The sequence below is a fragment of the Gracilinanus agilis genome, chromosome 6, assembly GCF_016433145.1.
Source record: "Gracilinanus agilis isolate LMUSP501 chromosome 6, AgileGrace, whole genome shotgun sequence".
Classification (NCBI taxonomy): Eukaryota; Metazoa; Chordata; class Mammalia; order Didelphimorphia; family Didelphidae; genus Gracilinanus; species Gracilinanus agilis.
Window position 1 is genome coordinate 133,206,727 of NC_058135.1, and position 12,679 is coordinate 133,219,405.

The following is a 12,679-nucleotide window of genomic DNA, read 5'->3' on the forward strand; positions in this document are numbered from 1 at the left end:
TAAAATTTTTTCTTTTACTTGGAAGCTCTTGAATTTGGCTATTATATTCCTGGGAGTTATCTTTTCTGGGTCTAGTGTAGAGGGTGATCTATGGATCCTTTCAATGTCTATGTTGCCCTCTTTTTGTAGAACTTCAGGGCAATTTTGCTGAATAATTTCTTTTAGTATAGAGTCCAAATTTCTATTAATTTGTGCTTTTTCAGGAAGACCAATGATTCTCAGATTGTCTCTTCTAGACCTGTTTTCTTGGTCTGTCACTTTCTCATTGAGATATTTCATGTTTCCTTCTATTTTATCAGTCCTTTGACTTTGTTTTATTTGTTCTTGCTGTCTTGAGAAATCATTAGCTTCTGATTGCTCAATTCTAGCCTTTAGGGACTGGTTTTTGGCTATAATCTTTTGGTTTTCCTTTTTAATCTGGCCATTTCTGGTGTTCAATTTGCTTATCAGTTCATTTGATTTCTGAGCCTCACTTTCCAATTGTGAAATTCTGCCTTTTAAACTGTTTTCTTGCCAGATTTTGGTTTCCAATTTGCTTACCATTTTGTTTGATTTTTGGGCATCTTTCTCCAATTGGGAATTTCTGTCTTCTAACCTGTTTATTTCCTTTTGAGCTATTTCCCACTTCTCTCACCAAATCTCTTCCATCTTTCTCATCATCTCAGATTTGAACTCTTCAATAGCTTGTGGCCAGTTTTCATTATTTTGGGAAGGTTTGGATATGATTACTTGTTGTTCTCCTCTGCTGTTTGCTCTTTTGTCTGGATTTTATCTGTGTAAAAGTTGAGTGTTACAGATTTCTTCTTGATGATCTTTCCCTTTTTGGGTTCTTGTCTCTGGCTTGCCATTGTTAGCCCTGCGGCCTCTCAGGTTTATCCTCACACTCGGGGTCTATCTGTGCCCTTTAGGCTCCTGAGGTCTCAGGTCTAGTTGTTCTCAGGGTCAAGCCTCCTAGTGGTCCCCTTGCTTGTTCCTCTGCCCGAAGCTCCTTTAACAGTCTCAGGGCGCTGCTTCCACAGCCGTGCACCCCTCTACACTGGGTCCCCACTCAAGGTCCACACCTGCGCTCAAGGTCCGAGTACTGGCTTTGGCACTGTAGGTGGTATGGGGTGGGGGAATGGGTTGCTCAGCTCATGTTTTAGTGAGAGCTGTTTCACCCCTTTATAGCATGGGAATGCCCCGATTCCACATACCTCCAATGCTGTGCCCTCTTGTGGGGTCCTTTTGTTCCTCTGGATTTGTTTTTATGTTTGTTAGCTTGTTGATATGGTCAATTATGTGGATGGTTTTCCTAATGATCACTTGCTGGAGTCTCTCTGCTAGTATTCTATTTAAAATTTTTGCATCTATGCTCATTAGGGAGATTAGTCTGCAGTTTTCTTTCTCTGTTTTTGATCTCCCTGGCTTTGGAATCAGTACCATATTTGTGTCATAAAAGGAATTTGGTAGGACTCCTTCTTTGCTTATTATATCAAATAAATTGTATAGTATTGGGATTAGTTGCTCTTTGAATGTCTGATAGAATTCACATGTGAATCCATCAGGCCCTGGAGATTTTTTTCTTAGGGAGTTCTTTGATGCCTTGTTCAATTTCTTTTATGGGATTATTTAGGTATTCTATTTCTTCTACTGTTAATCTAGGCAGTTTATATTTTTGTAAATATTCATCCATATCTCCTAGATTGCTATATTTATTACCATATAATTGGGCAAAATAGTTTTTAATGATTGCCTTAATTTCCCCTTCGTTAGAGATGAGGTCTCCCTTTTCATCTTTGATACTGTCAATTTGGTTTTCTTCTTTCCTTTTTTTATTAGATTGACTAGTACTTTGTCTATTTTATCTGTTTTTTCAAAATACCAGCTGCTAGTCTTATTTATTAATTCAATAGTTCTTTTAATTTCGATTTTATTAATTTCTCCCTTGATTTTTAGTATTTCCAATTTAGTTTTCATCTGGGGTTTTTTAATTTGCTCACTTTCTAATTTTTTAAGTTGCATGCTCAATTCATTAATCTTTGCCCTCCCTAATTTGTTAATATATTCACTCAAGGATATAAATTTCCCCCTGAGTACTGCCTTGGCTGCATCCCACAGAGTTTGGTAGGATGTCTCATCATTGTCATTCTCTTCAATGAAATTGTTGATTGTTTCTATGATTTCTTCTTTGACTAGTTGATTTTGGAGAATCATATTATTTAATTTCCAATTATTTTTTGATTTGTCTGTCCAGACGCACTTACTAATTATTATTTTTATTGCATTATGATCTGAGAAGGTTACATTTATTATTTCTACTCTTTTGCATATGTTTGCAATGTTTCTATGCCCTATTCCATGGTCAATCTTTGTGAATGTACCATGTGCAGCTGAAAAGAAGAAGGTGTATTCCTTTTTGTTCTTATTTATTTTTTCTCCACATATCTATTAAATCTAATTTTTCTAGGACTTCATTCATCTCTCTTACCTCTTATTTATTTTTGTGGTTTGATTTAATATAGATCCGAAAGAGAAATATTTAGATCTCCCACTAATATGGTTTTACTATTTATTTCCTTCTTGAGATCTACCAGTTTCTCCTTTACGAATCTGGTTGCTATGCCATTTGGTGCATACATATTGAGCAATGTTATTTCCTCATTATCTATACTGCCTTTAATCAGGATGTAATGACCTTCCCTGTCTTTTTTAATCATATCTATTTTTACTTTGGCTTTGTCAGAAATCATAATTGCCACTCCTGCCTTCTTTTTCTCATTTGAGGCCCAAAGAATTTTGCTCAAGCCCTTTACCTTAAAAACCTGTGTATGTCCACCCGCCTCATATGTGTTTCTTTTAGTCAACATATGGTAGGATTTTGGTTTCTAATCCACTCTGCTATTTGCTTCCTTTTTATGGGCGAGTTCATCCCATTCACATTCAGAGTTATAATTATCAGTTGTGTATTTGGCAACATTTTGGTATCCTCTTCTAGTTCTACTCCTTCTTCTTACACTATTTCCTTTTAAACCAGTGTTTTGCTTTATGCCAGTAACCCTTGTCCCCTCCCTTGATTTACTTCCCTTATTATTCCCCTCTTTTTATTTTTAAGGCCTAATGAATTCCTCCCCCTTCTTCACCCCTCCCTTTTTTGACCTCTCTTACTTCCCTGCTCCCTTTGGTTTATCCCTTCCGACTTTCTCAGTAGGGTTAGATAGAGTTTTATAACCCAATGGATAAAGCTACTCTTCCCTCTCAGGGTTAATTCCACTGAGACTAAGGTTTAAATATTACCTCTTAATGCTCTCTTCCTCTCCTTCTTATAATAGTATTCATCCCTTCCCCCATTCCCATGCCCTCTTTTGTGTAATAGAATATCCTATTTTTCTTATTCATTCAAGTTTTTCTTGGTGTCCTCTACTATTCACTTCCCTCTTTCCCACCCCCATATCATCTTAGACCATTTAGTATTCCAATCTCTCCCTATTAATAATTCTTCTAATTACTATAATAGTGAATATTATAATAGTGAATAGAGTTCCTTACAGAGAATTATACATAACATTTCTCCACATAGGAATACAAATAATTAGATCATATCGAAGCCCTTAAAGAGGCAAATTTAAAAAATACGAGTTTTCTTTCTTTCCCCTCTGTTTCTTATTTACCTTTTCATGTTTCTCTTGATTTTTGTGGTTGGATATCTAACTTTCCATTTAGTCCTGGTCTTTTCTGTGCAAATACTTGGAAATCTTCTATCTTGTTTGAATGCCCAAACTTTCCCCTGGAAGTATATAGTTAGTTTTGATGGGTAGGTGATCCTTGGTTTCTGAATATCATATTCCAAGCCTTGCAGTCTTTTAGTGTGGAGGCTGCCAGATCCTGTGAGATCCTGATTGTTGCTCCTTGATATCTGAATTGTCTTTCTGGCTTCTTGTAAAATTTTTTCTTTTACTTGGAAGCTCTTGAATTTGGCTATTATATTCCTGGGAGTTATCTTTTTGGGGTGTAGTGTGGAGGGTCATGTATGGATCCTTTAAATGTCTATATTGCCCTCCTGTTGTAGAACTTCAGGGCAATTTTGCTGAATAATTTCTTTTAGTATGGAGTCCAAATTTCTATTAATTTCTGCTTTTTTAGGAAGACCAATGATTCTCAGATTGTTTCTTCTAGACCTGTTTTCTTGGTCTGTCACTTTCTCATTGAGACATTTCATGTTTCCTTCTATTTTATCAGTCTTTTGACTTTGTTTTATTTGTTCTTGCTGTCTTGAGAAATCATTAGCTTCTGATTGCTCAATTCTAGCCTTTAGGGACTGGTTTTCGGCTATAATCTTTTGGTTTTCCTTTTTAATCTGGCCATTTCTGGTGTTCAAATTACTTGCCTCACTTTCCAATTGTGAAATTCTGCCTTTTAAACTATTATTTTCTTGCCAGATTTTGGTTTCCAATTTGCTTACCATTTCATTTGATTTTTGTGCATCTTTCTCCAATTGGGAGTTTCTGTCTTCTAACCTGTTTATTTCCTTTTGAGCTATTTCCCACTTCTCTCACCAAATCTCTTTCATCTTTCTCATCATCTCAGATTTGAACTCTTCAATAGCTTGTGGCCAGTTTTCATTATTTTGGGAAGGTTTGGATATGATTACTTGTTGTTCTCCTCTGCTGTTTGCTCTTTTGTCTGGATTTTATCTGTGTAAAAGTTGAGTGTTACAGATTTCTTCTTGATGATCTTTCCCTTTTTGGGTTCTTGTCTCTGGCTTGCCATTGTTAGCCCTGCGGCCTCTCAGGTTTATCCTCACACTCGGGGTCTATCTGTGCCCTTTAGGCTCCTGAGGTCTCAGGTCTAGTTGTTCTCAGGGTCAAGCCTCCTAGTGGTCCCCTTGCTTGTTCCTCTGCCCGAAGCTCCTTTAACAGTCTCAGGGCGCTGCTTCCACAGCCGTGCACCCCTCTACACTGGGTCCCCACTCAAGGTCCACACCTGTGCTCAAGGTCCGAGTCCTTGCCTGCGCTCAGGATCCGTGTCTGCGTTTGCATGCTCGCCCACACTCGTGCCTGTGCTCAGGGTCTGTGTTCAAAGTCTGTGTGCGTTCTTTAGCCTCTTGGGGTCTTAAGTCTTGCTGCTCTCAGGAGCAGGCCCTGATGACCCCAGGTAGCTGCCAAGGACTTAATGCGTGCCCCAAACTTGCTCTAACTCTTGTGTACTGGCTTTGGCACTGTAGGTGGTGTGGGGTGGGGAAGGGGGTTGGTCAGCTCGTGTTTTAGTGAGAGCTGTTTCACCCTTTTATAGCATGGAAATGCCCCGATTCCATGTATCTCCAATGCTGTGCCCTGTTGTGGGGTCCTTTTGTTCCTCTGGATTTGTTTTTATGTCTTCTTGAGGAGTCCTATATGTTTCTGGTAGGAGAGGTTAAGCAGCTGCTTTTTACTCTGCCGCCATCTTAACCTACATATAGTCATTTTTGCCACAGGAAGGCCTATATATATATATATATATATATATATATATATATATATATATATATATGGACTTCCACATATATGTAATGTTTTTAATTCACAAAAGTCTTGGTTTACCTGGATAACATTGCAAACCCATTTTGAATATAATGACATACACTTAAAAAAAATCAAATGGTGATGATGTCTTTTTTTTAATTTCTCCACATGGCCTTATCAGGGATGCATTATTATAAGATAGCTCTCTAGAGTCCAGAGTAAAATTTGATTTCCTTAAAAAAGGGCATGGATGATGCATCTTCAGCCCATTTCTGCCATAGGTTACTCTATAACAGTTGAACCAACCAAATGTTCTTTCTTACAGTCTTGTAGTTTAAATTTTGGGGGACAGGAAGGTGTCATGTTTTTTAAGAATATATGACACTACAGATCCTGTTTTCTTAGATATTTAGAGTTGTATTTATTCATAGAATAATAATGCAGTATTTTTGTATATGCTTTGGTTAAGATGTTGCTCTAAAATAGGGAAGGGGTGGGAAGATTGACTTATTATTTGCAAAAATTTTAAAGGTGGCTCTATACATGAGAGTTATACTGGCAATTTGTTCTTAATTTTACAGATAAGCAATATGCAATTCCAAGGCTTTTGGTTGTGTTTGAGTCTTCTGCTGTTTACCTCAGTAAAAGCTGAATTGCAGGAGGAAGATGTTGAAATGGAGGATTTTGAAGAAAGTTCAGAAGAAATTATGACCAATGAAGATAACGTCCCCCCTGAGGTAATATTACTGTGCAATGAAATTTTAACTATAAAGTACACATTACCTTTTTTTACCTTAACTCATATGTGATTAATTGCTGGCATATTTATAGGTCTACAACTCTGTGACCTTACTTATGTCAACATACTTCTAACCAGGTTGTCTAGATTGTTAACCTATCAATAGGAATTGTTCTCTTTTGTGTGTGGTAACTAGCAGGTTTTGCTTCTTTAAATAAAGTCATTTGGAGAAAGTTTTATTGCTATCATTTTAAAGAAAACATCAAAATAGGAACTTATTCTGGGGGCAGCCAGGTGGTTCAGTGGATAGATCCTGGCCTGGAGCCTAGAGGTCCTGGGCTCAAATCTGGCCTCAGATGTTTCTTAGCGTTGTGATCCTAGACAAGTCACTTTACCCCCATTGCCTAGCCCTTACCGTTCTTCTACCTTAGAACCAATATACTGTATTGATTCTAAGATGGAAGAAGAGTTAAAAAAAAAAAAGAAGGAAAATTAGCAAAAACAGGTGTATTTCGGGCCAGCTGGGTAGCTCAGTGGATTGAGAGCCAGTCCTAGAGACAGGAGGTCCCTAGGTTAAAATTTGGCCTCAGATACTTCCCAGCCGTGTGACCCTGGGCAAGTCACTTAACCCCATTGCCTAGCCCTTACCACTCTTCTGCCTTAGAACTGATGCAAAGTATTGATTCTAAGATAGACGGTAAAGGTTTTTACAAAAAAAACAGGTGTATTTCAGTGAACTAATGAATCTGATTTCATAGTTGTAATCATAATTTTTCTAAGTATGTAGAATCTCGCTTACTAAAGCTTATTAAAGATAATCTCTTTCTTCTATAGGAATTGGAAATTTTTTCCAGTCAAGACATAGTGTTGCTCAATATATTAAGCTATAGTCTTTTCCTAAAGTATAGTCTCATTAATAAGAAAGATAATATATAAATGTAATTACAAAGGGCTCACATAGAGGAAGATCCAGAGGTTGATTGTTTCTCGAAGTTGTTTTCTTCAGGTTTATCACTATGAGTTGTTTGTAAATATAAATTATTTTCAAAAGCTTCATTTTTATTTATAATGAATAGCTCTAGACCAGTGTTTTAACATGTCTTTTAGGTTAAATACAAGACACCACAACCTATAGGAGAAGTATATTTCACTGAAACCTTTGATAATGGAATATTGACTGGGTAAGTTTATAGTGAATACTAAAAATTTTTTTTTACTTGATGCTTTAAACTAAAGATTTTAGACCATTGAAAATTGTGTTCAGTACAGATCTTTTAACAAAAGTATAAACCTTTCCAGAATCTGACAAATTTCTGTGAAATGTAATTAGATCTATAGGATCTCAAATAACACTAAATCTATGATCCTTTCTCTAATTCTTTTAAAGTTTCTTCTCTTTTCCCTTTAGGGGAATAGTCACTGATAAATTGAATCTGTTTTAGCTTTCTTCCAGACTTATCTCACAGTTGCTACCTCCTAGTAGGCAGCTAGGTTTCTAAATGGATAGAGGGCTGGGCCTGGCACTCATTTGAACTCATCTCCCTGAGTTCAAATAGGGCAGGGGTCAGCAACCTTTTTGGCCGTGAGAGCCATAAATGCCACATTTTTTAAAATGTAATTTCGTGAGAGTCGTACAGTGCTCACAGTGCAGCTCCTGTTAACAGCGCCTAAAAAAAATTGTCTTTATGTCTCCTGCAGAAAGCCACATTGCCCTCAAAAGAGCCAGATATGGCTCAAGAGCCATATGTTGCCGACCCCTAAAATAGGGCCTCATATTCTTACTAGCAGTATATGCACCTGGGCAAGTCACTTAATCCTGCTGGCCTTGATTTCCTCACCTATGAAATGAGCTGGGGAAGGAGTTTGGCAAACCACTGCAGTATCTGTCAAAAAATTCCCAAATGGGGCCATGAGGAATCAGACACAACTGAAAAACTACTGAATCATAATATCTTCTACTAGAAACCTTTTCTGGTTTTCCTAGTTATTTGTATTGTCTTCTTCCTTAAATTATGTTGTATTTACTTCTCTATGTAAGTATTTCTCCCTAACCTCCATGTTAACTTCTTGAGTGAGGGCTGGGACCTATTTGTTTTGTTTTATCTTTGTAGTCTTATCTTTTGCAAGTTGCCTTATGCTTTATTGGAACTTAATAAATACATGTTGAATGAAATGTTGAATGGATCTGTGATCTCACCTATGTAAATGCTTAATAGATGGAAAAAAGACTTTTGATAAAATTTAAGATTCATTTATAGTAATTACTTTAAATATTTTAGCCAACTTAAAGAAAGGACTAGAGGGATTTTTCAGTCATCTTTATATACAACAGACAAATATTAGAGGATTTCCAATAAATTACAGGTACAGAAATAAAGGTATGGGGCAGCTAGGTGGCTCAGTGGATTGAGAGCCAGGCCTAGAGATGGGAGATCCTGGGTTCAAATCTGGCCTCAAAACACTTTCTAACTGTGTGACTCTGGGAAAGTCATGTAACCCCCATTACCTAGCCCTGATTGCTTTTCTGCTCTAGAACCAATACACAGCATTGGTTCTTATATGGAAGGTAAGGGTTTAAAAAAATAAAAATAAAGGTATCCACTCACTTTTTGCTCTTATTTTATGTAATATTAGAAATTAGTTATAAGAGGGAGAAGAAAGTCAGAGGAATTGCCATCAGAAATAAAAAGAAAAATGACAAGAATTACATGAGTATTTATAAAATGCATTAGCTTCAACAAAAAATTGAAATGTAAAATTAATTCAACAGATGCAGGATATAAGGTAAACCCACATAAAATTTATATTCTTGTAAATTATGTATGTAAAATCAGCATTATTTGTAATTGAGAATAAGAAATCTAAATGTCTTAGACCTCTCATCTGTCTTCTCTTGATTTGTACTACCACCATGCTAGTTCATACCCTGATTACTTCTCTGCTGAGAAATTATATAGTAATAAAGGCTTCCTCCTTCCTTTCTTTCTTTCTCCTATTTATATTTAGGAACAAAGAATGTTCCTAAGACACAGATCCAACCATATTCCTCCTTGGTTTCCCTCCACTTTTTGGCTCCAGCCTACATTTCTAGCTTTATTTTTTTATTGCTTTCCTCCAGATACCCTTTATTTTAACCAAACTCAACTAATCTACTGATTCTTAAATTTAACATTCCATTTCCCTTATGTGTTTAATTTGTATAAACTATCTCCATGCCTCATCATGGCCTTTCAGAATCCTTACCTTCTAGTAAGACTCAGTTCAGAGGTAGCTGCCTCCTCTGTGGAATCTTTCCTACTACCTCCAGTAGTCAGTGTTCTTTTTAAATTACCTTTTAAGAAATTTATCTATATACTTCCTTGAGCCCCTCAACACTTGGCACACTATCTTATACATAGTAGTAGACACTCCATAAGGTCTGTTGAGTTTGCCTTTATCTCTAGCACCAGGAAAATAATTACTTGCACAACATAGTTACTCAATAAACGCCGAATTGAACTATTGTTAAAAAATTGAATAAACCATCAATGTAATATATTATATAATATTATAATAATTATAATTTACATTTATATAGTGCTTGCTATGTGCCAGGCATTGTACTAAACATTTTATAATTTTTGTCTAATTTGATTCTCAAAATAACCCTGGTTAGTATCCGAGGCTAGATCGAAATTCAGACCTTCCTGATTCCAGGCTCAGTGATATATCCACTGTGCTACATACATATTGTTATTAATAAATATCAGGAACAAAAAGGAATTTGGGAAAACTCATGCCAAGTAACATGAAACAGTCTATCCAAAGATGAGTAACTATATAAAAAGAAAAATTTACTTAAAAACCTAGATATGAATGAATAAAGGGAGGAAAGTCAGAAAAAAGTAAATAAATTACTTATTAGGGACATATGTTTTTTAAGTTTAATAAAATACTTTTTAAAAAATGTTTTAAAATAAAAATTTTAAGTGTAAATAGTTACATATGTGTTTATTTGGTTTCATTTCAAATTAAGTCCACAATTACTTTTAGAAATAATAAACAATTTATAGTATTTAAGTATATAAAACAGCTTCTATGGAATTTACTCATTTTAATCTTCTTTCTAAATTTTCTAAATTATCTGTGGAAAGTTGATGAACATATGTATTATTCATTAAAAAACTAATTATTTACAGGTGGGTGTTATCCAAAGCAAAGAAAGAAGACACTGATGAGAACATTGCTAAATATGATGGTAAATTACTTAAATATATACATGTTGAAGCTACATTGTGTGGTTGTGTGTTTAACATATTTGACCTAATTACGTTTTTGGTGGAATTTGCCAGGGATCTTTAAAGCAGAAATGTAGATTTTTCAAAAATACACTTGTATGATGTACAATTAGCCAGGAAGGGTTAGTAGTGAGGCAGTAAAATGAAGCCTGACCTTGGAATTAAGAGACCAGGAGTCAAACCTTGCCTCAGTTCCTTTGCAGCTGTATGACCCTGGTGGAGTTACTTAGCTCTCTGATCTGCATTTTCACTCAATGGTATTTATACTACCTCTCTCATAGGGTGTGTGGTGAAAAAGTGTTTGGTAAACTTTATAGAGGGGGGTTATAGATCTTGTTATTTTTAAAATAAAGCAGTATTAACTATTTATAGTTGTGGTATATAGACACTTGCCAATGCTACAAATAATTTAAAACTTAGTCATCGACTTATAATTCACATTTACATAGCGTTTTAAGCTTTACAGAGTACTCTACAACAATCCTCCCAGGTAGGTAATTCAGGTATTACTGTCCCCATTTTAAACACCAACACTGAGGTTGATAATAACTAACGGGTTATTAGTAGAGCCAGACATCCATATTTTAAGCCAAACACCTTTGAGTTGATAGTATTTTGAGCAGTACTTCTTTTAAAATAAAAAGCTGCTAGGTGTTACCTAGAACTTGATAAAGCTAATCTCAGCCAGAAACCTTAAGGTAGCAATGTTGTATTGGAGGAAAAAGGAAGGACAAAGGATTGGGTCCTTTTGGGAGATAACCAGGTGGAGGAATCAGGACAATGATAATTTGCTGTACATTTTGTCATTAAGTACAAATCAGTGTGCCACACCTTATAGAATAGAAACTTAAAAAATTTTCTGTGACTTGAATTTGCTATCCTTAAGAATTTTAGCAATTTTTAAAAGTACATATGTGCATTAAAAAATTCATCATGTTTATAATGCACAAGTCATTTTAAACTAAAAATTGATGGTTTTCATGTGGACATGTGCCTCAGCAAAAAATGAGAGAAAAAGAATACTGGGGTCATCTTCAGTTTTCAGATTATCTTCTGGTTTTCACATTGACAGATTAGTTAGTAGCAGGTAGGGGGAACACTTCATCTTATGATGCCTTCAAAATTTCCCTTCTATGTTATTTCTTAGTAAATTATTAAGGAAGACTCTTAAGCCTTTTCTGTTAGTATTCTTTGCATAAAATGAAAACAAAAATACTAGTCGGCAAACTTTTTAAAAAAAGTTATTAAAATACTTAAAATCTTCCAGCCCCTTTACTTTTTCCTTTTCTTGTCACCCATTTCAGAGCTTGAGAAGTTCAGATGTTTTTGTTATCCAAATACTAGTAATGAGCTTTTTTTGTGGCTCCAGGAATAGATTAGTGAACCCTCAAATTGCATCAAATCAAATTTTAAGTTCAGTTTTGACTAGTTTTATTAATATATTTGCTCTTTGAATTACCAGCTCCCTGAGGATTGTGGTAAAAATGATTCAATGTTCCTGTCCCATTTTTTTCTACTTGCCATAAAAATAAATTATAATTGGAAATAGAATACTATTTTTGTTTATTACATTATTGAAGGTTTGTTTTGAAATGTAATACTTTAAATTTAGCCATAAACCAGGTCTTTATGAATAACACTGAGAACCATTGGACTTTACTAAATTAATGCTCTGTGAAATTCTATATAATTAGTCTGGGATTAAAGTTTCCTGATCAGTTAAATATTTTGATCAGTAGGTAGCTATTATTTGCTATATATAGTATGTATAGTGGGGTGGGGGATATTCTAGTGCAAGGGCTAAAATTATTCCTAAGTTTGATATCATTCTGTCCACTGAAAGTTTTCTAAAGTTGTATCTGTCTGATGCCTTTTTCCCATTGATAAATCCCATTTATTGCTTGTAATTGTATAAACTCTGCGTAGCTTTAAGTCTATATCCACATTATGCTGAAAATCCACAAGGTGGGGTTGTTACTTAGTGAAAGAATACCATTGGGTAAATGTTCACTGTAGAATTAAATTTAACATTCTCATGGGAGAGAGAGAACTAAAGAAATGTATTGTGTAATTACTCAGTTTAAAAAAAAATTGTGACCAAGTTCATATGCCAGAAAAAAGTGAAAGATTAAGCCAAAAAAGTCAAGTTATAGGAAGCCTTGAGACTATTTTCAGACTTCTTACTG

At 35.3% G+C, this 12,679-nt stretch overlaps 1 protein-coding gene across 3 annotated transcripts in view; it reads left to right on the forward strand.

Annotated features, from left to right (window-relative positions):
* The first annotated feature begins 6,067 nt into the window (after nucleotides 1-6,067).
* The window catches only part of CLGN (calmegin), a 42,553-nt gene continuing 35,941 nt past the window's right edge, over nucleotides 6,068-12,679 (forward strand). For all 3 annotated transcript variants that reach the window (XM_044681020.1, XM_044681021.1, XM_044681019.1), the window contains exons 1-3: nucleotides 6,068-6,214; nucleotides 7,324-7,397; nucleotides 10,395-10,453. In XM_044681020.1, the coding sequence (XP_044536955.1) occupies nucleotides 6,068-6,214; nucleotides 7,324-7,397; nucleotides 10,395-10,453 (280 nt within the window). The remainder of the gene's footprint in view (nucleotides 6,215-7,323; nucleotides 7,398-10,394; nucleotides 10,454-12,679) is intronic.